This window comes from Trachurus japonicus, chromosome 15 (assembly GCF_045865225.1).
Source record: "Trachurus japonicus isolate A0001 chromosome 15, Traja_1.0".
Taxonomy (NCBI): domain Eukaryota; kingdom Metazoa; phylum Chordata; class Actinopteri; order Carangiformes; family Carangidae; genus Trachurus; species Trachurus japonicus.
Genome location: NC_140921.1, coordinates 21,545,196 through 21,572,304, shown reverse-complemented (window position 1 = coordinate 21,572,304; position 27,109 = coordinate 21,545,196). Strand labels below are relative to the sequence as shown.

Sequence of the window (27,109 nt, the reverse complement as noted above, 5' to 3'; positions counted from 1 at the left end):
CTTGGCACCAGAGACACAGGGACACGCTGTGACATCACTGGATGTTATCAGGCTACTGAGGAATTACTTGAATTCTTTCATGTGTAAACAATGTTTCTCCTTCGGTTAATAATCTCATATTCACCATGTGCAAAAACTAACAACAGCATATTTTCAAAAACACATTGGACCCTTTACAGACGGACGCATTCTCCACAATGGACAGAGAGGAACTGCTTCATATTCTTCGGGCTGAAGATCTGTGATGTCCACCGCTTCAGTCCGTCACATCAGAGACGCTTGGTCAATGAAGGTGGCCAGTGTGATGTCACGCTGGGACAAACCTCCGCAGTCATGTGTGCTGAGAGTGATCTGGACCTGAGGGCACAGAGACCGAGGTTAGTGAAACAGCATGATGTTACACTCTAAACAATATATAGGTTCAGAATTGAAATCTGTTAACTAGGTAGTCTACATCCTCTCACACTGTCCATGTTAATTTTTCCATCTGTATTAACAGCATTTTTGTTTATTTATTCGACGTTCTGCTCATTTGCAACAAGCTGTGCAACAGTGCCACAAAGAGGAGAGGAGCAGAGAGATGAAAAGTCGATAATGTCAAAATGACAAATATTTACCAGACTCTTATCTCAGTGGAGAGCCGCTACAGAAAACCTGAATTAAACCCAAACAGGCCTCTATCATGGTGTTTCTGGTCACCTAACAAAGCTAAGTCCTTCTTTTATCTCTGTTTTGGTCTCAACCGACTCCACAGGGAAATATTTGTCCCTTCAGCTCCTGGATGTCTCACTCCCGTCAGGCCTGGCCCCATGAAACCAAATAACTGTGAGATGAAAGACTTTACAGCACTCCTCCACAGTCCAGAATCTGGTCCAGTGTTAAAGGGATAGTTCAACATTTTGGCAAATAAATAATCCCTACAGTCATAGCAGTAGGTTCGTTACCTTTAATTGTCGGTGCAAGCTGTTTTTAGAACGGCGGAGCAGAGCTGCGAGCTGCTCGGTGCTACGCTACGGAGGCTAATGGGATTTCTTGGTTTCCCTCATCAAACTCATCAAATACACAATCCAACAACTCCAAAATGCTCTCGTGGACAAGTTGTGACCACATTCACCACGCTATGAGATAATAACAGAACGTTACGAGACCGAGTTGTTGACCGACAATTAAAGGTAACGAATCTACTACTATATAGGATTATGGCAATGGGCCAATTTGCCAAAATGTTGAACTATCCCTTTAATGTTAAAACACAGAGAGCAGTGAATCATACTGAAGCTGTTGGTGAAAGACACATCTGCATTTGCAGCTGCAACTTCACGCGAGGTTCACCCTTCCCTGAGGAGATGAGTAGTTTGTCTGAGCCTGTTTGATTCATAAAAGCAGAGAGTGCGTTACAGTGTGTGTTTAATCTTTTCTACCTTGTTATAGACGTTGAACCACTCAGGGTGATGGTCCATCTTCTCCGCCTGTAGAGCCACTCTGGACATGAAACCAAAGGCCTGAAAGGAAAAAACAACAAATCGTACCTAAGCCGCTGCTTCTGTGTGATGTGTGACGCACTACAAACCTGATTGAAGTCTTTGAAGACAAACTCTTTGTAGATGGCGTCCCGCTCTACAACCTCCACCCACTGAGCGTTGCGTAGCAGGGGGAGTAGGTGGGCCCTCTCCTCTTCAGTCAGACTCTGTATCTTACCAGCCTGGTGGGGACAGGGGGGGGGGTAAGTGTACAGCAGATTTGAGAGGGGCAGTTTCACAAACACAAACTGTGATTGGTTGCACGGGATCCCATCTGGAAACAATGAGAGGCTGCATTCCTGGTTTTAAAAAACTGGCTTGTTCAAAGGTATGTGGTGGGGGTAGGAGGGGTGGGGGTCCCTTTTGGTCATTCAGTTGCTAATCCTGACACATGATGAAGTATCACATGTTTTTTTTGTTTTTTTTTCTAAAAGTCAATTCATCTCGTTTCATTCAGCCCTCGTGACCCTGACTCCGAATCCAAACTGCACTGTCAACATTTCACAACATCGTCCAAATAGATTGGACTTCATTGCTCAATCAGGAGGAGGCTTTGTCCCCAGATGAGCGGTCATACACACCAACGGAGGAAACAGATGCATGACCACAGCCACTAACAGAGCAGTGACATCAACAGGTATCATAGCAACGCTCTAATCTGATCTATCAGCAGCTCACAGACAATACCCACTGAATTAAAGCTCATCTCCTCATGACACAGAGGCTTCATGTGTTGTACACAAACACACACAAACACTCACAGGGAAATGTGCTAATATCTCTCATCCCAAAAATCAAACCGGCACATATGAAACTCAATGTTAGATTTACTCTGAACATGTGCGTTATTGTTTGCAATGAAACATTATCCAGTGGAGTTTTGAACCTATGAGATTGAGTGGATGTCAACAGGTGTGTGAGACAGTGAGCGGAGCAGACACACAATGCAGTGTGAGGTTGTGTACTCACCATGTTTGCAGAGTGTTTTCATGCACAGAGGACGTTCAACCCTAGCTCCAGCTCCAGCTCCAGCTCCAGCTCCCTGCTGCACAGAGGCAAATCTGCTGTGGCAGCCAGGGAGAGCAGCTGGAATGAATCCATCTGAGTTCATGAGCTGTGGGTCCTGTTTAGCTGCCCCGGCTGAAGCCTGAGCAGAAATCCCCACGGCTGAGCTGCTGCACACACACCTGTCAGCACGGGTTTAATCATAAACCGTCCTCTGCTGCACGAGGCATGTGTGAGGCCAGCTATTGTAGCAGCACAAAGGCCATTACAGCAGTGCTTACTGTGTGATGAAAGGACAGGGACACACTCTTTAAATAATTTATTCCACGTTGAATGTGCACACACCCATATTAAACATTAACTTCAACTGCAGAATAAAAGCCGCACTGTAAATAACGTCTGTGATAAACAGGACAGCAGATTTTGAAGCAGCTCTGCTCTCTCTCTCTCTCTCTCCGGCTGAGTGGAGTTCATGTCAAAGGTTAATGAGGTGCTCCTCTGAGAGCGCCCTGTGAACTCATCTGTCACAGCGAGCGCTCAGGGAAATGAACTGGTTAATGAAATGAGAAGAGAGCAGAGGAGAGGATGTGACAAGTGATCAGCGTTTAACAGTTGGCTGGATGGGGAAATGAGAACAGGGCTTTAGTGTTTTGGTTAGAAAGGAAAGCTGCCCTGACTGGAAACAAAACCATTAGTGACTGGAGTCAAATAGAGAAGCAAAGAGTGTGTTTTGAAACATGGACCATGGGATCTTTTAAACTTAAAAGAATCATCCTTCATTGCGCCGTTTTATTAATCGCCTATTGCTTGAGTAATGACAGTTTTTAATATATTATTTCCGCCCTAAAACACTTCTACACATTATGAAGAAACCAATTAAAAGCAGCCACGCCTGCCAATGCCCTTTGACCATGTTTTATATTGGTGTGAGAGTTATAAAGATGAGCCGGGGTTGTTTTCAAGCAGAAACATGGATCCCAGGACATTGTCACTAGCAACGCTGCTAGTCCTTGTAGCCAGCAGCTATGGACAACACTTAGAATCAGGTGAGTCCACTGTGATTGATTAGAGGTGGACGTGGATCACTCTGGTGTCCACTCCTAAACTGACCTGGGGATAAAAAATGTTCTTGTAGTGGCAGAGTGACACATTTAAAATCAAACATGTAATTGTACCTGCTCCACTTAGCCACTCGTGTGTTTGCTTCTTATAATCAAAGTTCAAATCTTATTATAACAAATGTGCTTGTGAGTTGTTTGAGGACTTTATCAGTCAATAGTATTGAGTCAGTGTAATGATCTTGATGATGAGCTGATACAGCCTTCTACAATCTCTGATTTATGATGTACCAAAAGTTCAGTGCAGCAGCAGCAGTAAATCCTCAAACCGTTAACTTACAGGGCACCATCTGAAAATGGACCAGGCTTTGGTAACGTTTCACAATGACCTGTCAGAAGAAGTGCAGGTTTTCTACACATCAGACTTCTGCTACAAGGTAAAGACCATGCAGCGTCCTGCCTCTCTTCACCTCCTCCTCTGTCTCCTCTGTGTCCCCGGGTTTCTCTGCTGACTAAGACACGATCAAGTCAATATACTTTTATTGATTTATCAGGTTTTGGGAGGTTGATAGTGATGCACACACAACAACGTACAGTAGATATCATTGCCTCGTGTACAGAGGAAGTCAACATTGTGTTGGACTCGTGTTTCTCACAGATGTATCCAGTCACCAGAGAGGCTAAAGCAAGCCTCTTATGAATTAAATGTTGGACCGTTTTCTTGGTCATAAAATAGTGGAAGAATAAAATAATGGTCAACATCTGTGCAGCAGAGCTCAATATTTCCTAGTCGTTCCGAATATAAATCAAACTTCAAAAACACCGGATCCTGCATTTCCCAGAATGCAAATTAGGCTCACTCATATTAGCTGTACTCTGCCCAGCTTTGAAGCTTCGAATTTATATAGTTTAAAATGTAGGTTTCTGGATGTCATCAGTATTCATGCCTCTATCTATCTATCTATCTATCTATCTATCTATCTATCTATCTATCTATCTATCTATCTATCTATCTATCTATCTATCTATCTATCTATCTATCTATCTATCTATCTATCTATCTATCTATCTATCTATCTATCTATCTATCTATCTATCTATCTATCTATCTATGTTAGTCCATCTTATTTCCCTTCAGCACAGTCTAATGGTTTGACAAGTTTTAAGTGTAAAGTACATTACAGTAAGTCAAGACTTTTCCCCCTTAGTGTGTGTATCAGCGTTTGGCCACGGTGAAACCCAACCAGAACACGTCCGTGGTGATCAGCACTACATTCACTCTGACCCTTGCTGTGGAATCCAAGAGCAGGAACACAACAACTCTTTGCAGGTAACAGGTTCAATATTGTAACAAATAAGATGAGAGCAGCTGTAAATCCAGGTCCTGTGGAGGTAAATCTGCTGATTTGTTTCCTGTGTACTCATCATAACTCTGCCTGTGGGAGTGGATCGCTCTTGTCTGCAGACATAATATAGTGTGGTGGCATCCGATGATTGCATCAGCAGTCTGCACGATTATTTACAGGGCAGGGGGAGTAATCCTGACCTGCTTTCTGGACCTGAGTGATGCCCTCCCTTAAAGCACCTCGCCGGGTATCGATCAGGAGCCTTTTTGGGGTTAATAAGACCCGACATTTCAATATTGATGAAAAGGGCTCATTAAAGCATCAAAGCTACATGTCCTGTGGAAACCTCAGTGGGGATGTTACGTAACTGGAGGAGGCAGTGGCCATATTTATAAAGAATCAGTTCTGACAAGACACCGGGGCAGAGCTTTCCATCTGAAGGGACCTTGTAAACACGAGGCCGGGGATTTGGCAGCAACATGACAAGCCTGTGGTGCTGTTTCTTGGCCTCTCTGAGGTCTGGTCCTGGGCTTCTATAGATCAATGCTGAGGTCTCTAACCAGACTGTGCTGCTATTGATTTCCTCCCCCCTTTGAAATAACACTCCAAGCGATAGCTAGTATGTCATCCCAACAGTGGATCAATAGGAGCGTGTAATGCATGTTTTTGGGGGCTGAAACTGGATCTGACGAGAGGACAGAGGGACACACTGTCAGTGCACAGGCACTAGGTGGAGCTCTGGAGCTTTAGAGGAGTTGTGAAAATCTCCAGGAGGAGATAGATAGCAGTCAGGTCAGGAGAGAAACAGCAACAGTGGATGAAAAAAGTAATTACATATATTCTTCTAAGGAAATACAATCTCAGAGAGGATCAAATAAAAACAGCCTGTTCTTTTATGTGCCTTTTGAGGTTAGGCGCTTCTTCCATGTTTCCCTGTTTTGGATGCAGGTGGAGTCAGACATATGGAGAAGGCGGTCATTACTATGTCCGGATCCAGATGTCAGGGGCTGCCAGCGAACCCAGCTGTGCTCACAGTGAGGAGAAAAGACCGAACAACATATACCTGCGTGAGTGAAGAAATGAAGAAAATCAGCCGATTAGTTTTGACTCAGTGTCTGAGGGTGGGTGTGTTGGCCTGGCAGAGACACAGTGACAGTGAGGGGACCAGTGTCCACGCTCCGGCCAAATGTTTGATCCACTCTTTGCTTAATCGAGTCAGCAAAGAGGAGAATCACTCTGCTTGTCCACATCCACTGAGCACTAATTCTCATCCATCTCTGGGGACATGATGTGTATTGATCAAATAAGACATGCTTTCTTGAAAAGGGATAAAAGAAAAGCTTTTCTGTTTGTTTCGAGGGCCTGGCTCCACGAGTGGGGGATTGTGGGTAATACATTAGGGAGTGTGGAAGGATTAGGGCGTAATGGGATTTTGAAAGCATCTCCCTCCATAATGTACACTCTACTTAACAATATTGCAGATTATGTTGTAGATCGGACTTTTAAGGCCAAGTAGCCATTATCCCAGCAGATATATGGTCAGTGTGACTGCACCCCTCACAGTATGATGAGCTTCCATTAGCTCCACAGACCGGTGATTATACAAACTCCCCGTAGGACTTGCTCAGCTTAAGTAATGGTCTGGTCAGCAGCTCAAGACAGGTTAGAGCTGCCCTGCTTGGGAATTCAAAGTTTACTTCAGTGCATCATAGATTGATCGGTGGCGGCAGGCCTTCATGAGGTCATCTGCTGGGTGGGGTATTCTTCAAGGATGTGTTTCTGTGCAGCTGCTATCAGATCCACCCTTTAATCACGTTAGTACTGTATTCTGCAACGCACCACAAACCACAAGTCACCTGCCGAGACCTTAATTCTTACATCGAAATCCCAGGATATTGACTAATATTAAGTGTTCGACTTAAGCAAAACATGTCCACAGGTTGAACTTAATCTAGTTGTTTCAAATACCTCTATTCATTTTCTATTTGTTCTGACAGTAACTAATAGAGCGAGCAGTAGCTTGTTGCAGAGGTCTCACTGTTTTCACTTCATGCGCCGAGAGCTTTATGGTGTTTTTATGGGCGGGCAGCAGAGATGCCAGGACTTTCCAGAGGCAATTAAGTGACCACTCTTTGTCCAGAGTGGATGTCGTAGTGTGGATTCAGCTCAGGTTGAAATGGCTTCTTTTTGTTTGTTTTTCCACTAAAGACAAACAGTGCACACACACGCTGCCCCTTGATTTCTCGTGCTTTGACGCAAGAAGACCACACTCATATCTCCTGAGCCTGTGGTTATAGTTTTATAAACAGTAGCACAGCTGTCAAATATCTCACTGATATTTCAGTGCTGCTTGGGGCTGATGGCTGAGCAGTGATGTAGCAAGAGGATAAATGGTGTTTTAGCACAATTCACATTGCACCAATTCCTGTTTAAAAGGTTCCATACAGTATAGAGGAATATGTCCATTTGTAGTGTGATTATAAAGCATCTAGGTTCTATATCAATACTGTGAAAGTATCAAAGCTTCAGTCCACAGAGACACACACACAGTCTGAACTCAGAAACTGAGCCATAAAAGGGATTTCTGTGACTTTGTGATGTCACATTGAAGCAGTTTCCACTCTGAGATATGCCGCAAGCCCCGCCCCTTGCCATCACCATCGAGCCTCTCTTCTGTTTGGCGGAGACTGACCTGTTACTCTAGAGAGAGGAGGCGTAAAAATACACTGAGATAGTTTTTGGTTCTTAAACCATGTACTTCAAACAAAACACAGGAAGTGTAAAATATGGACCCATCTGTGTGTCTACACAATTTAATTATTTACATTCCAATCAAAAGACATGTGGGTCACTGTATTTCATATTGTAAACCTCATCCTGACCCGCTGTTATCTGCGATGCTCGCTGCCTTTGTTTTATCCTCTGTGGTCCAGTGTAGTCTTACATTTTCCTGTTCGGATGCCATAGGCTTAGATTACCCAGAGTGATTGCTCTGTGATGGATCGACCCAGAGGTTTCCATTAGGCTCTTGTTTGTCACTTGAGGGATCCAGTTTGACACGGTTTGATTCCCACATGGGACTCTTGAGGCGACTTACGCAGACAGTTTGGACTGGTCTATCAGGCTCTTTATCCTCAGTCAGATACTAATCTGATAGAGATGTACAATACGAAGTTCCTGACATACAGTAGATGTTATATTACACAACATCCATTTCCTAACATTATGTGTTTGTTTGTTTTTTTGTTGCCATTGTTGTGTCAGCTCTTTTGGCTGCAGCTCTGCTCCTGGCCTTAATCGCTCTCATATTCGTCGTGGCACCCAACATCTACAGGTACCTAGTATATGTTGTTGTTTTTTTCATCATCCATCATGAAAATATTTCTCCTCCATCAGAACCAGACTTGTTGTCCTCTTTACAGGAGCCGTTGCACATCAAACTTTATTAAGACCATTTGCTGCCAAGGCCGTCAGTACTCAGTGGATGATGTAAGTAAAATGCTGCTACTGATGAATGCATTAGATTAATATCTTGATAAATGCAATGAGGTCATACCAGTGCTAATTTGATTGATTGGACTTGGCTCAATCATAAACCCATCGAATGATCTCTATTAAATGAGTGCTTAAGTGGGAGTCTCATCTGTGCAATTTTGACTGAAAACTAAATATGTTGTTCATAAAGAAATTCAGATTTCTGTATCTTTGTTTGGTCTTTTCTTGAAATTCTTGTTTAGTTTTTCTTATTTGAAGCACTACGCAAAATAACTGCTCTACTGAAGAATATGATTGACTTTATGCTTTTTTGTAATCAAACATTAACATAGCCTTGATCCACAGTGCAGTTACACTGAATTATTTTCCGCTGGCCAACTCTGCAGCCTGAGATGCATACCAAAATTGCTCAGAGACTCCAGTCATCAAGCCGTTTGGGAGACACTAATGGAATGATTGATACAAATGTTAGCAGAGCCAATTGTACTGCAGACTTACATAGAGCGTCTTATCCCTCCAATCATCTTGCTTGATGGCAAGAGCTGCTGTGTATTTTCGGTGAGCATGAATGGCTCCTCTCATTCTTCCATGCAACATGTCTCGGCCTTCCATATGCTGTCTGGATGGCAAGCGCATCCATCATAGCATATTAGTGCTGGTGTCTTCCTGCTCTGGCTCTTTAAACTGCTGCATAAGGCCAGAGAGTCAGGCTAATCCAACTGAGAGGGCAACAGGCCAGAGTCATCTCAATGCTGCCTTCACAGCGAGAGGGAAAGACAGGCGCGGCCACCCTGCCTCCCTGAAAATGACCCGCAACAGGGATGCCCAACATGATTTGGAGGGGCTCTGACCCATGTGGCATTTTGGACTCTTATTTGTGTCCATATTTTTACATCTTATAACACATCTTATTGTAAAATCGTACACCTTTTTTTGCATTTAACAAGTACACACAAAGTACACAACATGACTCTGAACTTTAATTATAACGTAAGTGATTGATTATGATTAATCACTGAAGGGGTCATCTAGTGCCACTTAGCAGAGGTTGCTAGCCAATAAAACAGGTCTTGTAACCAGCACTGTGATATGTACGTTTTCAAAGCAACATGAAGACACTTAGCATTTAATCAGCAGCTTCATATTAACATGAAATGACTGAGTCATAGTGACAAACTTTAGAAGAAACTCTGATAAACTTATTGCATGCTCCCTGCCCTGCTCCAAAAGACAGACAAAGATGGAGAAATACATAACAAATGAGTGCTAATGGTGCTAGGTGTTGCTGTATATTTATTTTATCAGTTGTATCAGTATGATGCAATGGACATTCAGTGTTGTTTTTTCAGCTCATATGCAGTGGAGCATTCTTGGAAAAGCAAACACATGCCAACATAAATGATCCTCAACCACACAGGAAAAAGAAGTCAAGAGTTGGAGCTAAATTGATTGAACATATAGCAGCAGTCTGACAGACAGTATATGGTTATTTGTTATACAACCTCATATAATCCATGTTGATGTTCACCTAAAAGCCAGAGCTCAGACCCTGTCTTCTGCAACCCTCTAATTGTTCCTACAGGAAGGAGAACATGCTTGTGAAGCTCCCACCAACGCCAAACCAACACGTCTGCACTCACTGGACACTTTCCGAGGGTATGTACTCCATCAACAACCGTCCTGTTTATCAGTCTATCACCACATGCGGCTCGTTCACATGCTAATTCTTTTCTGGAGCGGTCTGAGGCATGATGAGGATCAACAGGCCCGGCATAAAGAATAATTACAGGGGTCACAGTCTGGCCACATGCTCCCCCAAGCTTTTGTTATCAGGCGGTCTAGCTTTGGGCATGATTTCTGATATCAGAGCGTCTCGGGTTTGGAACAGTGTGTTTCTGTTGGACAGGAGTGATGCATGTGATTGAATCTGGTCTCCCTGCTAGCCTTAATTGTGGCCTGGGGGTAGACACAAAGCACGCCTCTCTGGAAACAGGATGCTGGTGTGGCTTTGACCTCCCCCTTGCCAAATAATTGATGTAATAATACCGTCAACATATCAGCACACATCCCCACAGTCATAGATCTCCTGCCAAAAGGGTGAGCGAGAGGAAATCCAGCAGCACAGAGGCAGCATCCAACAGACGACTGGCATCTTCTCCATCTGTGGCTTCCTTGTGGATGAAAAGCCATCTGAAGCCACCGTGCATATGTGCTGAATTCAAAACACCACATAGCCTACTGCAGTTGCATTGAGTCGGGGCCGAATGGACTCGGTTGAGGACGTTCGTTCACACACCAGGAAAAGACAGATTTCAGTTTACACTTCCTGTTCAATCTTATTAGCTGAAATGTCAGTATTGGGTAACAGATACTTGTAACGTATTGATGTCCTGATTGGTAATACTGGAAATTCTCATACCTGACACCGCACTCAATCAAACTGTGACTCAGCGCTCAAGATTAACGCTGTGTGTGCCTCCTCAGCCCCGTGACTTATGATCCATACCCCCTCATAAGTAACAACTTTCAACAGAGAACAGACACATCAGTCAACTGCCATAAATGCTGAGACATTTCCTGAAGGCAAAAGGCTTTTCTTCTGAGCTGAAAGGTTTTTCTGATCATTGCTCAGACGGCACTGACATGATATACAGAGAACTGCGGGGTATGGTCGCACGTTAATTTTTCTAAAAGGCTTTGAATTTTAATCTTGTGTCGCACTGCTAAAAGCCTGTTGCCGTCTCCCTTACGGTTGGAAATCGCACCGTCAGTAGTTAGCAGCGCCGTGCGACAGAGGGAACAACTATTACAGCCAAACAATGGATTGTCAGCTGCATTAACACCAGGTGGCTGAATTATTCTGTGCCTTATTTTGACTGAGCTCCAAGTTTCCCCCCTCCGGTTCAGTTTCAGCTTCACTCTGATGTTTGGCCACAAAAAAAAGAGAAAAAAAGAACCTTGACTTTTCCACTCAAGTAGTAATTTATTATGACTAGATTGGGTGTCCACGTCCTTGATATAGCCATCACAGTGGGTAACTCAATACTCTGCAGTGAGTGTAACTATCCATTTGCAATGGGGGGAATGTACTAAGCTAATACTCTAATTGGTAATGCATGTACAGTGACTCAAATCAAAGAAGTCCATCAGCATCTATCAATGAGTCATAACCAGTCGTCACTGCTGCCAGACAGACACGTCTGCCTGTAATCTGTTCGCTGTAAATCATAGAAACTGATTCCCAGACATGAATTAAGTCTATTACTGTAGTGACAAATGTTCAATGAAGAGCTTTAAAGGGATATTTACAACTTAAACCTGATTAGGGCCCACAGCAAGGCGCCTGTGCTGCCTCAGCCTGGGTATGATCTGTTCTCATATTAACTTTACAGAACAAAGTGAGCCCAGTACACATTGTATTCATTAAGCACTCACAGTTTCCCTTAATCATAATTAGCAGGTGCAAGTGTGGTGGGCATGTGTGTGGCTTTTGTGGCATAACCTGCTCATAATAGAGCTCTTCTTCACAATCAGACACCCAGAGTGTTTTAATCAAAGCGACGGCCAATAAGCCATGATACTGCAACGATTTTCACCCGGTCTCATCTGGGTGGTGATTTAACCTTTGTCTTTGTCACCATGGCAACTAATGGATGTGTTCGTCAAAAATTAAACGATAACCTGCGTGCATATGAGCGTGTGTGTGTGTGTATGAGTGTGTGTGAGGGAGGCAGAGAGAGAAAGAGTACATGGACACATGCAGCGGGCTTTAGTCTACTTTAACAGCCCTTTTGAGATGATAGTGGCCGATTAAAATCTTGTATCAGCAGGTTGGGGCTAAAAGAGCAGTAATGGCTTTGGTGCACCTCTTAATTGAATCTGGGCAGAAAAACAAGAGGAGGCAGAGGCAGATACAGAGCACCTTATCTGACGGTCTCATTCTTAGAGGTTGTACTAATCTTGTTACGCCTCTTAAAGACCCTCTTATGATTTGTATTTCTTTTTGATTGAATAACGCACGAGTCAGAAGCATAAATTCAAGTATTTAGGATGTTGAAAGGATGGACTCTGCAAACCCCTGCAGCTGTTCCACCGTGTAGCCATTTACATTCCCCCGCGAGTTTGTGTTGTGTAATGGCACCCGCCCCATTTTCTTACATGCCACGCAAACACCTTTTTTTTCCACCAGCGCCTGATTCAGTGGAGCACTCCATCACGTGCACGGTGTTTCAGCAGCCCTGGCCGGTGCTAAAGTATAAAGTGTATCATATATTAAACACAAAGTCTTTAGTCAGCACTCCTGCTTGAGGAGATCCAGAGGACGAGTGTTCATTTCCTGAGTGATTCATAATGCTTAGATTGCATTACCTTGCATTGAGAGTGTGACAGAATTAAAAAAGGAAAAAAAAAAAAAGCCACTCCACAAGACGCTTTAATTTTTTAATTCTAGAGTTAAAATTCAATCAGAATCTGAGTATTGCTGTTGGATTTCTAGAAATTGGTTGGAAATGATTATGTCATTCTACATTTAACCTTTTTATGAACCATTTTTTACAACATTTTCACGCACTTTTCCTTCATTTAGTCTTTGCTAGAGTGTCAAGATTAATCCCATTATATACAGATTCACTGATGTATTACAGTGCTCACTCACTGTTGCCATCTCATTGTTCTCCCTAGGTTCTCCCTCACAGTGATGGTGTTTGTGAACTATGGTGGAGGAGGCTACTGGTTCTTTCAGCATGCACCATGGAACGGTTAAGTAAAGTACAAACCACAAACACATTTACAAAATAAACCAAATAAAAGTAGCATCTGCCCAACAGCCTGTCTACAAGTTTAATTTCCATTTGTCTCAGTGTGCTTTATGGACAGAGCTGGCCGAGTAGACTGGGCATGGTGGCAACAAGTCTTATTTCATCATTGATCCTGCACATGCTCAGTGTGGCTCCTTCACACCAGGAAATTATTTTTTTCATGAGCTGTTTTTTTTTGTGGCAGAGTCAGACTCTCCTTTTAAATGACTTAAAACTTACTTAATGAGTAATTATTTTCACTATCTACTGAGTTAAGCAGCTAGATCAGATATATCTTTTAAGTCCAAAACAGACAGTTAATTAAGAGAATACTGTGTAATATAGTTGAAATAAAAGAATTCAATTTATTTTGGGAATCATTTTGTTAGCATTACATATTTGTAGTTTTATTTGCACACTCTGTTTATGATAATCAGTAAAATAAATAATTGTGCTTATCTTCTATAAGCAGGATTCTACTCAATGCATGTATTCAGGTATTGCGGTTGTACGTATAGTATAAATAATTCATATTTTCAAAATTAGGATTTAAATAGTGACATTTTCTTTTCTATAATTTCTTTCTTTATTGTTACAACTGTCCTCAGGGTTTTGGTCAGTTGTAATTAGCAGACAGAAGTAAGTTTAGTATGTAAAAGTTTGGTTGGTCTTTGGTCCAAAAAGTGACAAATGCAAAAAGTGTTGTAACAGTCTCCAGCCTCCTGCACTTCTTCATTCTCTATCACACAAAGCCTGGTGAGAAATAAATGAACTCAGGGCTATTATTACTCAATGGCAGCTTTCTCCTCATCATGTCTGCAGCGTTTTCTGACCTGTTGTCACTAATTATGATAAATGCTGCCTCAGACCAAACACACACGATGCCATTCTTCACATGGAGCAGATCAAAGCTGCAATCCATAGATGTTTATTGTTATTAACAACCAGGGAGGAGTGAGGAGGAGGAGGAGGGACGAGTGTTTGAATGACAGCTGGGAGAACATGGGAGGGTGAAACAAATGGGAAGCACTCCCCTGTTGCCATTGCCAGTCTGCCCTTGAGCAAGACACCTGTGATCGAAGCCGACAGTTGCTGGGTCTCTTCCTCCCAAGATGAATAGAGCAAAAAAAAAAAATAGAATAAAATACTGAAATGTCCCTGCAGCTTGTATGAAATTCATGTCATCGTTTAGGGGTGTTCTCAATTTAAATTTTATAATAGCCTCTTCGCCACATCTACAAGGGTGTATTGATTTAATGGGTGGTTTGATTAATCTTCTCTTTGCTGCAGGGCCACTACTGTCACAGGAGTAAGGATATTTATTAATCACACCTTTTCAAAATGGAAAGTTAATAACAGAGGCAGCACTTTAAGGACATGGTATTGTTCTTAATTCATCTCCTTGTCCCTCTAAATTGCCTGGATAGAAGAGGTCAAGAACTGTGAATAACTGCATCAGACTCAACTATCTGTTTTTCTATTGATATTAATTTGCATCTCTGTCTGTCTCCTGTTGCAGGTTTAACTGTGGCAGATCTTGTCATGCCCTGGTAGGAGGATATGTTTTTTAGTCCTGCACAAAAATGCATGGTTTTGTATATGCATTTTAACAATCTAATACTGTTCTCTCAGGTTTGTGTTCATCATTGGGACTTCGGTGGTCTTGGCTTTCACATCCATGACGAGGAGAGGAGTCACTCGCCTCCAGCTGCTGCGCAAAGTCAGCTGGAGAACAGTCGTCCTCCTGATGCTCGGCTTCTGCTTCCTCAACTACTCTCCCCGAGATGGACCACGTAGGTGCAAACACACATCACACTATACTGTGGTTAATGGAGCAAATGCATTAAATGTGGAGGCGCTTGTTATGTACTTTTTGTTTTGTTCTGTAACGGGGAAATTATTAAACCCCAGACTGTGGCATGTCTCTAATAATATGTCAGCTTATTATGTGCACTGTGCTGTAAATCATCAGCACCAGTGGAGAACAGAGAGAGAGAAAAATGAAATGCACCTGCTCATCTGAAAACAAACATAAAAAACACCATATTTTTCATGATTTTAACTTCAACTTCAAGCATTCATGCAACATCACATGGAGCTGCAACAGTTATTCAATTAGTCAGTGCTGTCAGTTATCAAGTAAAAAGCAACTATTATTTAATCAATTTGTTTATTTAAGATTCATTTAAGTCATTTCAGAGGGGGGAAAGTCATTTTTGGTCACACAAAACAAGGTAGGCGTCAACATTAGGTTTTTGATAAATGCAGTGGCCATTTCTCATTTTTCATTTTTCATTCACTTCTAATGTTTTATAGATCAAATGAGTAATTAATTGATTGAAAAAATGATCCACAGATGAATTTAAGTCCTAATGTCATACACAACAGGACTATTACAACACTGTTTTCACACCCTGCAATTAGAGAGGTGACAAAGACAGCGCATTTGCTTTGAATGCTGAAGCTGCAGAGCTCATCCAGGGGGTTAAAAGAGGGGGAGCTTTGTTCACCTGGGGACGCACAGGGCGCCCTTAAACATTAGCTGTTCTTAGTGCTAATGGACTTTCACGGTTGGATGTCTGTGTAACTGGGTTAACAAAAATATTGTTATTGTGTGTGCAGTCTCAAAACCCAGCACCAGGGGACATTTAACAGAGGCAGATTGAGCAAAAACAACCGCTGTGGTAATGGACAATTATAAACAGATAATGTTACACCCTTCAGCCTCATGCAGCTGCTGCAGAGGCCGGAGCTGCACAGAACAGCAACAGTGACTTTTACCATAAACTGCAGCTCTGCCCTCTGTCTCCAAGGACGTCCTCGGCAGTTCAGTCCCAGGGTTTGATCTAATAAGAGAATGGAGACACATCAGCTCAATATGTTAAATCGTTTCAGTGTCAGATGAGACAGAAGAAGGTGTTAACCTTTGACTTCAGCTATGAGTCATTTCAAATAAATCCTGCCATGTCCAAATCACTGACAAAACAGTGGTGAAGACCTTGAAACTCTCGTCTCACACACAGCTTTATTGGTCAAGAAAATTAAAGTAGCCTACCCGACTCAATTAGTTAAAGGTCGTCAATCCAGACATGTTTGAAACTTTGTAAAATATTCTGGATGAATGTTTTGTTTAACATGGTTTACTGACATTGAAAGTGTAAAGCAAAATCAAAACAGGGGCCGAAGCTCATCTGCACTTCCTCATTAAGAAAATATGGATCAAGTGTTAAGCCCCGCCCACCGTCCTGCTGGCTACATCTGAAACATCAGAGAGCATCAAGATGGTTTGAGGATTAACATCTTTTCAGAAAAGTTAGCACAGTTATCATCTTTAAGAGCAAAACGTATACTTAGCATCTTCTCAGAGCAGTTAGCATCTTGTATTTGTTTGTAGGCCTTGTTAGCTTGTAGTAGCAGCAGCGGCTGTGTTAGTGGCTGTGCTAACGCAAACCCACACTCTCTTCGCTGCGGGTTCACTGCAGGTCAGGGTGGAAATACTGAATTAAAGTGTTGACTGACTATTCTGCTCATGAGAGCTGTTTCTCTTGATTTCATAGAGGCCGATCTTTCGGACATACAAAAACATTTTTCTGCGCAGAGTGTGGTTTTTAAAGATTTTATGTTTGAGAGTCTGCCTTTGAGACAAATCCAATGTTGAATAACCTGTCTCTGAAAGGTTTTTATTTGTCTCAGCAGTTTGCTCCACTTTCTGATGGCTTACTCAGTTGTGCTCACTTCCACCACAGAAACATCATTTTATTCAATCTATCGCTAAAAGTGCTCAGAGATGGGAAGCAGACAGCAGAGCTTTCACTCCTTAAATGATATTGAACATCAAAAAAGGTTTCAATTTCACACACTCACACACACACACACACACACACACACACACACACACACATGCACACAACCCATGCACCTTTAACCCACAAAGAATCGTCATCCATTGATCAAAAAAAAGTGAAACAAAGGTTGTTACAATGTCCTGACGTTCACCTTACGGCTGTAACTTTCACAATGATTTTTATGTAAGTGACAGTTTTGTTGGGGGCAGATACAGTAAACGATCCTGGAGGGGGTTGTAACTTGCATATTTAACAAATGTGTCATTAGCGAGAGCTTCCTCTTTTCCTGTGAAAAGAAATTTCCGCCTCTTATTTGATTTGAACAGATCAATGACTGGGATTACGCAGGTTTTTTTTTTTTTTTTTTTACAGCAATTCGTGTGTGAAAGAGGTTTTCAATTAACTAATGTGTACAGTAGATTACCATCAATCTCTCAACCAGAAGCCGAGCCGATCCAAACCAATTTGTCGAGACCGAGAGATAAGTGGGAATCTTTGATCAGCTTCCCACCTTCTTGACACGTCCATATCCTGGCGGCTGACACCATTTCCCTGTGTGTTGTGCTGTCCATCATCATGATCCTCTTCCAGGAAGCGGTGGTAGACAGAGAACCGAGAAAATACCTGATTTACAATTTGCTCAAATCAGCAGCGAAACCTTCATAGAGATGAGTTACATCTACGTTGTGTGTGAATTGTGTGTTCATATGTTCTTTTTGAGTGTTTAGCTGTGCAGTGCTGTTGTTGAGTGTTTGTGCTGTGTGTTGCTGACTGTGTTCTAGTGTCCTGGTCGTGGCTGCGGGTCCCTGGAGTGCTGCAGCGTCTGGGCTTCACCTACTTTGTTCTGTCTCTCCTGCAGACTTTGTGGGGCCAGAAAGAAATCCCACTGAAATCGGTGAGCAGCTCTGTCAACTTCGATTTCATCACTGCTGCTCACACAAGGAGGAAAAACATTCAAGAGTTCCAACTAGAACTACACATCTACACCCGGCTATACAATCTTCTTCACTCCTCACGCTATCATGCCCAAATAACAAGGTTCACATGCAGCAGCTGTAATTGCAAGCGCACTATCTTAGCTAAGCATATGAGCATGCTAATTAACAGAAAGCATAAGGTAAAGTCGAGCTGCAGCAGATATTTAGTCACAAACCACTGAAAGAGAGAGATGTGAGAGCTTCAGCCTGGTCAGGAGGAAGCAGCAGTCATCAGAGGTTCACCTTCTGCACCTTCAAACCCTCCAAAAGCTAAGGGCCCCCCCTGTCTCCTCATATTGAAACATAACAAACCCACTTAAACCTCCCATTAAGACCCCATATAGTGCACTGCGCTGCTTGTGATGGATGGCATCTACCCATTGCCAGTATGTGAGGCATTCAGGGGAGATTTGTGCATTAGTCTGCATCTGAGGTGTAAATTATTGTCCTGAATGGGCTTTTTCTGACTCCCTCACCCTTCCCACCCCCAGACACAAGCATTACCACTGTCAGTGAAAAGTGTCAGTGCTGTAAAACCTTATATCAATCCATCACATAGATAGATGTTGATATATTTCACTGGAAAGCAAAGATCTGAGCTGCTGGTTGCATTAAATGAAAAGTCAGAGAAACACAGAGTAATTATTCATCCTCTAGACGCCACGAACGTCTGTACCAGATACACAATAAATGACTAACAGACAGACAGACTGACATCGCCATCCATAAAGCCGTGCTGTTTGTGTGTCGTTGTGTGCTTTGTGATTCTTTTCCCCTAACAACGTGTGCGTGTGCTGCAGTATCACTGGTGGAACCCCATCCAGGACGTCGTCGTCTACTGGCCCCAGTGGCTGGTCGTCATCGTGCTGGAGACTCTGTGGCTGTGCCTCACCTTCCTCATGCCTGTACCCAACTGCCCCACGTAGGTCCACTCCACGCTAAGCTGTGACTGCCTTGCAGCCGAGTGCAGTGCAGTCTGCTCACCGGTGCTCTCTCTCTCTCTCTCTCTCTACATGTATGTTATGTATGTCTTATGCTGAGATAATCTCCAGTTGGGGCTGTTGCGCTGCAGCAGAGGTGTTAGTGTGCACCTTGTGTTGCTGGTGTTATGAACCGCTGTGATTTATGGGCCTGTGGTGGATGCTTCAGAGGGCATAATTAGCCAATCTCAGTCTGTCATGTGCAATAAGAGCAGCGGAGGCAGAGGATCCATCTTCCTCGCTCTGTGTCTTCTGCTCAGTGCTGCTCTCTCTGTGGTTTTTCCCCCATTTCTGTAACCCTGCATGGCAGTGTGAGTTTAAATAGGAGCACTCTTTCCCCACAGCTTTTTCTAACATCTGATTGTTTTATATTTTTTCATTGGAATGTGGGGTTATATGCTGAAGACAAATCTCATGAAAACCTAAAGACTAGAGGAGATATTTAGCACCTGAGGAGCTTCCCTTGACTTAAACTGTGTGTTTTTACTCATTTACACATATTGTGTTACTTTATCAGTGACAATTTCTTATTCTACTAATCATGATTATACTTGCGTTTGTTTTCAGAGGCTATCTGGGAGCTGGTGGAATCGGTGATGATGGTCTTTACCCAAACTGCACTGGAGGAGCAGCAGGACACATCGACAGAGTGATATTTGGTGATAACATGTACAGATACCCAACATGCAAAGTAAGATTCCCTGCATTTTATCTGTCTGTTATGAAACCCTTGCAAGTGGAATTAAAACCAGCTGAAAACCTTTGTTTATTTCTTTCTGTTTTTCCAGGTGATGTATCACACCACGCAGCCCTTTGACCCAGAGGGGATTCTGGGTACAATCAACTCCATTGTCATGGGATTCCTGGGGATGCAGGTAGGACAGAGCGTATATTTCTCTTCTATGAGTCAACAAGTGTTTTGTTCTTGTATCTATATTTCAAGCGCTATATTATTCTGTCATCAGGGTTTAGTTCCAGATGTGCTTTTGTTTAATAGACAAATGTTATTTGTTAATGTTATAATGATAATTTGAAGATCAGATGTATTTACAGAATAATTTTGACTAAAACATTCTTCGAATCTCCTCCACTGGCACAGTTCTGGTTTTATTTACCCATGTTCTGTGAGTTGCGGTGCCACACCACTGACAACACTGTTGTAATAGTGGCTAATTATCAAGTTGAAAATGAATTCCAATGACACCTGTGATTAGCAAGTAACCTGGATGTTGTTTCTGGAAAGACAGTTTGGGTGTATTGCCTATTTCGGTCCTCTACATGGTTGGCTGAGAGCCACTGTTCAGTGAGGCCTTTAAAGGGATAGTTCAACATTTTGGCAAATTGGCTCATTGCCCCTATAGTCATAGCAGTAGGTTCGTTACCTTTAATTGTTGGTGCGAGCTGTTTTTAGAACAGCTGAGCTGAGCGGCGAGCTGCTCAGAGCTACGCTATGGAGGCTAATGGAATTTCTTAGTTTCCCTCATCAAACTCATCAAATACACAATCCAACAACTCCAAAACGCTCTGGTGGACAAGTTGTGACCTGCACATTCATTTCAATTAAAGGTAACAAACCTATTGCTATGACTATAGGGATTATGGCAATGGGCCATTTTGCCAAAATGTTGAACTATTCCTTTAACTTTATTAGCTGAATCTTGTGCAGCTGAAATGTTGCAAATAATCTATTAATTGATTAACATTTATACTTAAAGGAATGAATTCATTTGCCCAGAGTATGAGTGAGAAGATGATCTGCATTGGTCAATAAAGACCCCTCATGGCAGTTAGTGGAGGTTATGTGAAGGACTCTTTGCCGCCTCATTATCGGAGCACAGCTGCACTCCTTTATTGACAAAACGTTGTCAAAAAGAGAGGAGAGAGCTTTTGGTCTTTAGACCTGGGTCTCTGATGGCGGCAGTGTCACTTATAACCATTTGTGTTGTGGGAAGTTGTCAGGCAAAAGCAGCCACATAGCTCAATTCCCAGTGGGCGGTCAGCACTGAGCCCTTCAGTCAGCGAGTCTTAGACAACACGCCAGGTGTCCGCTCGCCCTCCTCTGTGTTCACCAGTGCTAATGTCCTCAGCTGAAACATATTTATCATCACCAAATTAATCAGAGGGTGCGGATGACTAACACCCAACATCTGGCCGGACTGGGATAGGAGAAAATGTGACAGCCACGGCAGGGGCACAGTATTGACACCCACATCCCAGGCCTATTTGGTTACGGAAGGTGTTACATGGTATTTTTCATTATGATTGAATGATTGAATGAGTTGTGGTCTCTGCGCTTATCTCTCCTTCCTTCTCCGCAGGCTGGGAAAATTATCATTTACTATAAGAAGTTAAACGTCCACATCCTCGGTCGATTCCTGGCGTGGGCCGTCGTTCTGGTACGTCACATGGTGTGGAGGTTTGAATCACAGCTGGTAAAGTAAATGAGTATAAAAGTCAATTGATCATTTAAAACCCACGACAACAAATCATTTCCTGCTCCTGTGACTCACACATAGCTGAGCCTTGCAGGTGAACTCCACAACAGTGTTTTTTCCCCTAGCCAGTCTAGTATTAGTCAGAGCTGCTGAAGCCATTCATTAGCAGGAGCTTGGGAGAGGACATGTGTGCGATCTCAATACAATTAAACAACATCCATGTGTGGCTGTGTTTCCGGGCAGACATGGGTATCCAGCGCCTCGGGGGGATACACACTGTCTCTGTCTGAGCCTCACATGTGGTTTTAGATTTGAAGAGTTGTGCGTATTACTAACAGTCACTACATTAGCATCTGATTAAGAGCACGATCAATTCATTTACCTGCACACTAACATTAACAGTCCGTACACAGGACAGTTTCTGTGAAGCGGTATAACAGAGCCAGATTAAAGTCCATTCAGATCCAGGGTAGAAAGATAAATATTGTCATAAATCTGTGTGGATAGCATGTGACGTCGAATTTGTTTTGGATCTGTGCTCATTCTGGGTGGTCTCAAAACACAAAAAGAAGCAAGCTGGCCTCTATTTCATTTACAGGGGCAACATGTCCCACAGGGAGCAGCCCAGTGTTATGTGAGATGGCTCGTTTTGCATTTCTAAACCAGTGACAGGAGGCCGTTAGCCTGCTCTAACGAGACTGACAGACACCCGTGCAGGAAGGCTGTAGACTTGGCCCAACTGTGCCCGGTTGCTGTTTTTATGTACGTTTTATTGTGAGATGCTGCAGAGATGTAGCTTTGTTTGCAAAACGGGGTTAGTGGGAGCCGGCGTGCTGTGGAGGCAGACATCCTGAACTGGCAGTGCCGTGACCTGGAGCGATGATGGAGCTGGAGGAGCTGGCTGCATCACTCAGCCTTGGGAATCAAACTGTGCAGGATGAAAAGAAGGGGCCAACGGACCCAGCCAGGGGAAACCGCACAGGAACAGAGACAGATCCCATTAGTTTTTGGGTTTATGGTTGATGTGTGCTACTGAGCCTTTTCTGTAATTTTAGATTTTAGATTCCTTCAGTCTGGAATGTGTATTGGGTTTATTTATTAGGCCCATGTGTTTAAACCACACCGAAGGTCCCTGCATCAAGGAAACAGCATTGTCATTAACATTGTCTTATCAGTGCTGCATCTGTCAGACTGCTGGGTTTGGCAAGTCAAGTTAAATTATTTGTATAACCCAAAATCATATGTGATGTGTCAGTGGAGTTTACAGAGCCACGGCCTCGTCCAGGTCAGACTGACTAATGACGTGAAAAAACAACAACCTTGCTGCTCCCTGAGGTTATACTTAGTGTAATAATAACAGCTCGGAGCTAAAATGCTAACGTCATTGTGCTAAAATGCACTCAATGAGTGGTTATGTATTCCATTTTAATCCATCATTTGCTAATTAGCACTTAACACAGCTGAGGTCTAATGAAGGTTTTTTAGTTGAGCATTGAGCATTAATGTGAATAGAAACTTTCATGGACGTCCATCTAATACCTGTTGAGATATTTCAGTCTAAAGTAAAAGGAAGATCGTCCCTGACTCAGGTGTGGGATAAGCTGCATGAGGGAAAAAGACCATTTTTAAAAAATGGAAAGAAATTTTATTGACTATAAAATACAACAGCTTTAAAATGGGTCCAATAGTAATAAATCCAAAATAAGAAGTGCAGGTGTCTTAAAATGTGCCTTATGTTTGTGAATCTGGAGGAGTTTTGCTTATATACATGAGAATCACTTGAAATTCTGTTGCCAGAATTAAATGTCATTAACCTCAATTCTTAAATGACAAATTTCCCCATTATGTCTCCTGGTGTTGAATCTTATTGACTATTATTGTGGAGTGCGAGTAGCTGGAGGGAGGTGAAATAAATTAGATCCATTTGGCTTCTCCCAGAGGCAAAGAATGACAAAGTAACACATGACTAGATAAATAAACATTAGGCTTTTATGTTTTTCCGTCGTATCTCACGGTTCACCAGTTGATGCTATATAGATGATGTAGATGCTACGCTCAAGATTTTAATGCTGGAGATGATATATTTCAGGATCACGCAGCGTTTAGTGACGGATCAATACAACGACTTAAAATCCTGCTTAACTGAAATAGTGAATAACAGTAAAATAGATTTTCTCACATTGTGATGGTTGACAGTGAGAGCAGCCTGTTTTATTGATTTCAGGAACAGATCCAGACCCTGTGTGAAGCATAAATACGACATAATCACCCCCCGCGTTTCCTGCCTATGTATATTAGCTTTAATGTCTTCTTTAATCTCTGTGGCTAAATCTATTTTTAGCCAAATTAGTTTTAGTGATTCGCCTGTTCTTGATATTGACTTTTCTAATATGATTTGGGCTCAGAGGGGAGGCAGGAAGCAGAGCTGAACTGCCTCTTGTTTCAGACATGTGCTCTTGACATTAGCAGGTCTTCTCAGCAGAGGAGGAGAGAGGGGGGGACTTATTTCTGCACGCGCCCGACCACAGGATCGGTATTATGCACAGGAGGTCCACAAAGTACCAGAAAAGTGTTGATTCAGTGCAACGACAAAGCCAAGCTTTAACGCCACCGATTCCCGTGGTGGGATTGATATTCGGGGGCGCCCATGCATCTTCCTCCTAATAAACAACAGCCCCTGTTAATTAAAGTCCAACGATCAGGCTCCAGAAGTGAGAGATTGAAATTGAGCGATTGCCCCACATACCAGCCCTTTCCCACATCCTGCTGCCTGGATAGCCTGGAGACTTAATCCAGCCCCGGCTAGGCTATTTCCACATCATCGATTCTGTCATCTATACACATGATGGATGGCCACCTAACAAGCATGTTTGAATCCTGATCCTTTGGCCTTGGTTTCTCTCTGGAGCACAAAACGTTTCAGTATCTAAATCATATGTAAACGGTAAATAGACAATAGAAGTTTTTTATAGATGTGGAGTTCATCAGATCATACACTGTTCAGTCATATCATGGTTGATTAGGCTGTGGAGTCAACTGGGTCCCAAACGTACTGTAGGTGAATCACAACATCACTGTGTAGATTTGTAGAGTGTGTGTGTGTGTGGTTTGATGCAGTGTGTTGGTCTGACTCTCAGATAATCGGTTAATCTGCTGGACTTTCTTGACTGTGTTGCTTCACATTTTAGCAGCCCAATACGGCTTGCTTTATCGCCCTCCATCGATTTGAAATCTGTTTCATTTCCACCCTCAGGGAATCTCTGCAGCCATCCTTTCTAAGTGCACACGAGACGGAGGATTTATACCTGTCAATAAAAACCTTTGGTAAGTGCTTCCTGACCCTCTAAATCCAGCCACTTTTCCTCACAAAAGAAAGGATGGGTTTCCAACAGGCACAAATCAAGGCTGCTAAAACATGCGTTTACTTACCTCTAACATCAGCTACGACTGTAAATAATCACCCGGGCCGTCGGGAGTGTGAGGTTGAGCGGACATACGTCCTCCCGACATGATCACTCTTCCTTATGGCCAGCAGTATTAAGGATGCTTTATCCTCTCTACCCCAGAAGCACTCAGTACACATTTCACCATCCCCGGTTGATGGGCTCTGGGAAAAGCATCTACTATATAATAACAGAGCAGTCCAACCGCTCCCAAACTATCATGTGCCGTTTCGGAAAAAACAAGGCACGGCGTCTTTGATAAATGTTTGTAAAGATTTTGCATGAAATACGGCGCAATTACTACCTCAGACGTAGATTACTTTACGACCTGTGCATTTGTTCCACTCCCACGTTCCCTTTAATATGATGTGAATCATTTTAATGTTTCAGCAGGAAGAATACCATTTCATCTGTGATGTGTAAGCAAATTCCTCATGATGTTCCACTGGGGCCCCAGTAACACGGCGCTCATCCCTCGCCATTACCTGACTGGCTTTTATAGGCAGTTCATCATGCACAGGTTATTGAGCTCTTGAGTACGAGCCCCTGCCTGGATGTCTAGAAGTAATTAACTCCCAGCCAAGAGTCCTTTTTGGCCCCACTTCAGCTGAGATAAAAAATAAAAAAGCCCAGTGAAAGGAGGCTTCAGGAGGCAGCCATTTTACATTAGATGGTATTACATCAAACATTCTTGCACTTAGGAACAGACAGGGACATGGCTGTCTGGCTCGGCTCCATGGGGCACGTGCCAAGGATCCACTGCTGATGCTTTAGACCAATCTTGCAAACTGTCCCACAGTTTGCTGGATTGGCTCGAGACCCCTGGGTGTTATTTATCTGCAGCGGAGGATTGATAGACTCTGTGTGTTTACACCCTTGTTCACACCACACCACTAAAATTTTAGTGATGCCCAAATGGGTAAAATGTCGCCGTTGTCGTAAAGTTTTGCTGACGGCCTGTCTCTCCAGGTCGTTGTCCTATGTGACATGTATGGGCTGTTTCTCCTTCCTGCTGCTGGGGGCCATGTACTTTGTCACTGACGTCAAGGGCTGGTGGGGCGGACAGCCATTCATATACCCAGGTAATGTTTGTTGTTAATGTGTACAAAGGGCTCAGTGTATCATAGTAGTGCATACTTTAGGTATAATAACCCCAGAAACATATGAGCAAACAAAATGCACAGAATTTCTTAAAGTGATTTTAAATTATCCTCATTATTATATATATATATATATATATATATATATATATATATATATATATATAGTTTTTATAGTAACAGTGGATCCCCACTCTGCAGCTAATCTGCCCTGTTTAGTGTTTTAAAGGGATAGTTCACCCGAAATTCAAATTTAGTGTGCCTTTTTGGACGAAGAAAAGTGAGCACCATTCACAACCATTATATGGACAAATACTGCTGCACGGACCCCCCCGTAACTCCGAGAAGGCACGGAGGACCCTGAAAATTCTCCCAGCCCTTAGTCGACATGAGGGTGAGTAGATAATGAGTGAAATTTGAATTTTGGGTGAACTATCCCTTTAATGTCTATCAGGCCAATGTCTCAGTTTTCCTGCCTGTAACAATCCAGTTTTGTTTTTTTCACCCCTTATATATGTATAATGTATTATATTATCAGGCTAACTTGCCATCTAAAGTTGACTATTCATCCACAATAGTGTCTGAAGGGTGTGTGTTCTTTAATGGCATCATGATCACTGTTGGGTGATCATCAGTCACTTTTAGTTTGTGGTTAATTAATCGTGTGAAACTTAAGTTTATTTTGAAAGCTCTTGAGGGTTCACACTGTTTCCCCAAGTCTCCTTAAGTTATCAAGTCATTGACAGATATACTATCTGAACATGCTCAAAACAATGGAGTCTGGTCATTAACAGCAACTTTCTCCTCCTCCTCCTCCTCCTCCTCCTCCTCCTCCTCCTCCTCCTCCTCAGGGATGAACTCCATCTTTGTGTACGTGGGCCACTCTCTCCTGGGTTTCTACTTCCCGTTCAGCTGGGAGATGCACTTCCAGCAGAGTCACTGGGAGAGGCTCCTCCAAAGCCTCTGGGGAACGGCGCTGTGGGTGTTCATCGCCTACCTGCTCTACAGGAAGAAATTCTTCCTCAAAATATAAACAAGAAGATCATCTGCCCCCTCTCACTCAGTGGATGCCAATGTCTTTTATTTTTTTCAATTAAAGAAAACTATAT

The 27,109-nt window shown here is 42.8% G+C and overlaps 2 protein-coding genes across 2 annotated transcripts; one reads left to right on the top strand and one right to left on the bottom strand.

Moving 5' to 3' along the window:
• Positions 1-62: 62 nt before the first annotated feature.
• On the bottom strand, positions 63-2,527 carry pcbd1 (pterin-4 alpha-carbinolamine dehydratase/dimerization cofactor of hepatocyte nuclear factor 1 alpha). The gene is made up of 4 exons (XM_085800463.1): positions 2,490-2,527; positions 1,571-1,702; positions 1,422-1,502; positions 63-357 (listed from the first exon to the last, which is right to left on the bottom strand). Exons 1-4 carry the CDS (start codon positions 2,490-2,492, stop codon positions 265-267), a joined length of 309 nt encoding a protein of 102 aa, XP_085656589.1. The 5' UTR covers positions 2,493-2,527; the 3' UTR covers positions 63-264.
• Positions 2,039-27,109, top strand: LOC146973678 (heparan-alpha-glucosaminide N-acetyltransferase). The gene is made up of 19 exons (XM_085800459.1): positions 2,039-2,157; positions 3,492-3,571; positions 3,926-4,020; positions 4,792-4,913; positions 5,878-5,996; positions 8,194-8,263; positions 8,352-8,418; positions 10,007-10,080; positions 13,105-13,181; positions 14,740-14,770; positions 14,853-15,013; positions 17,848-17,960; positions 18,843-18,964; positions 19,590-19,713; positions 19,811-19,897; positions 21,341-21,418; positions 24,711-24,781; positions 25,870-25,982; positions 26,852-27,109. The coding sequence occupies exons 2-19, from the start codon at positions 3,496-3,498 to the stop codon at positions 27,031-27,033; spliced, it is 1,782 nt and encodes a 593-aa protein (XP_085656585.1). The 5' UTR covers positions 2,039-2,157; positions 3,492-3,495; the 3' UTR covers positions 27,034-27,109.

Excerpts from the sequence above, each read along its gene's own strand:
- pcbd1 (XM_085800463.1), bottom strand. Across the intron at positions 1,503-1,570 it reads TCTTCAAAGACTTCAATCAG|GCCTTTGGTTTCATGTCCAG; the intron begins GTTTGTAGTGCG and ends TTTTCCTTTCAG. Across the intron at positions 358-1,421 it reads GGTTCAACGTCTATAACAAG|GTCCAGATCACTCTCAGCAC; the intron begins GTAGAAAAGATT and ends CTGTGCCCTCAG.
- LOC146973678 (XM_085800459.1), top strand. The coding sequence starts at position 3,496 with ATGGATCCCAGGACATTGTCACTAGCAACGCTGCTAGTCCTTGTAGCC. Across the intron at positions 8,419-10,006 it reads GTCAGTACTCAGTGGATGAT|GAAGGAGAACATGCTTGTGA; the intron begins GTAAGTAAAATG and ends TTGTTCCTACAG. Across the intron at positions 14,771-14,852 it reads GCAGATCTTGTCATGCCCTG|GTTTGTGTTCATCATTGGGA; the intron begins GTAGGAGGATAT and ends CTGTTCTCTCAG.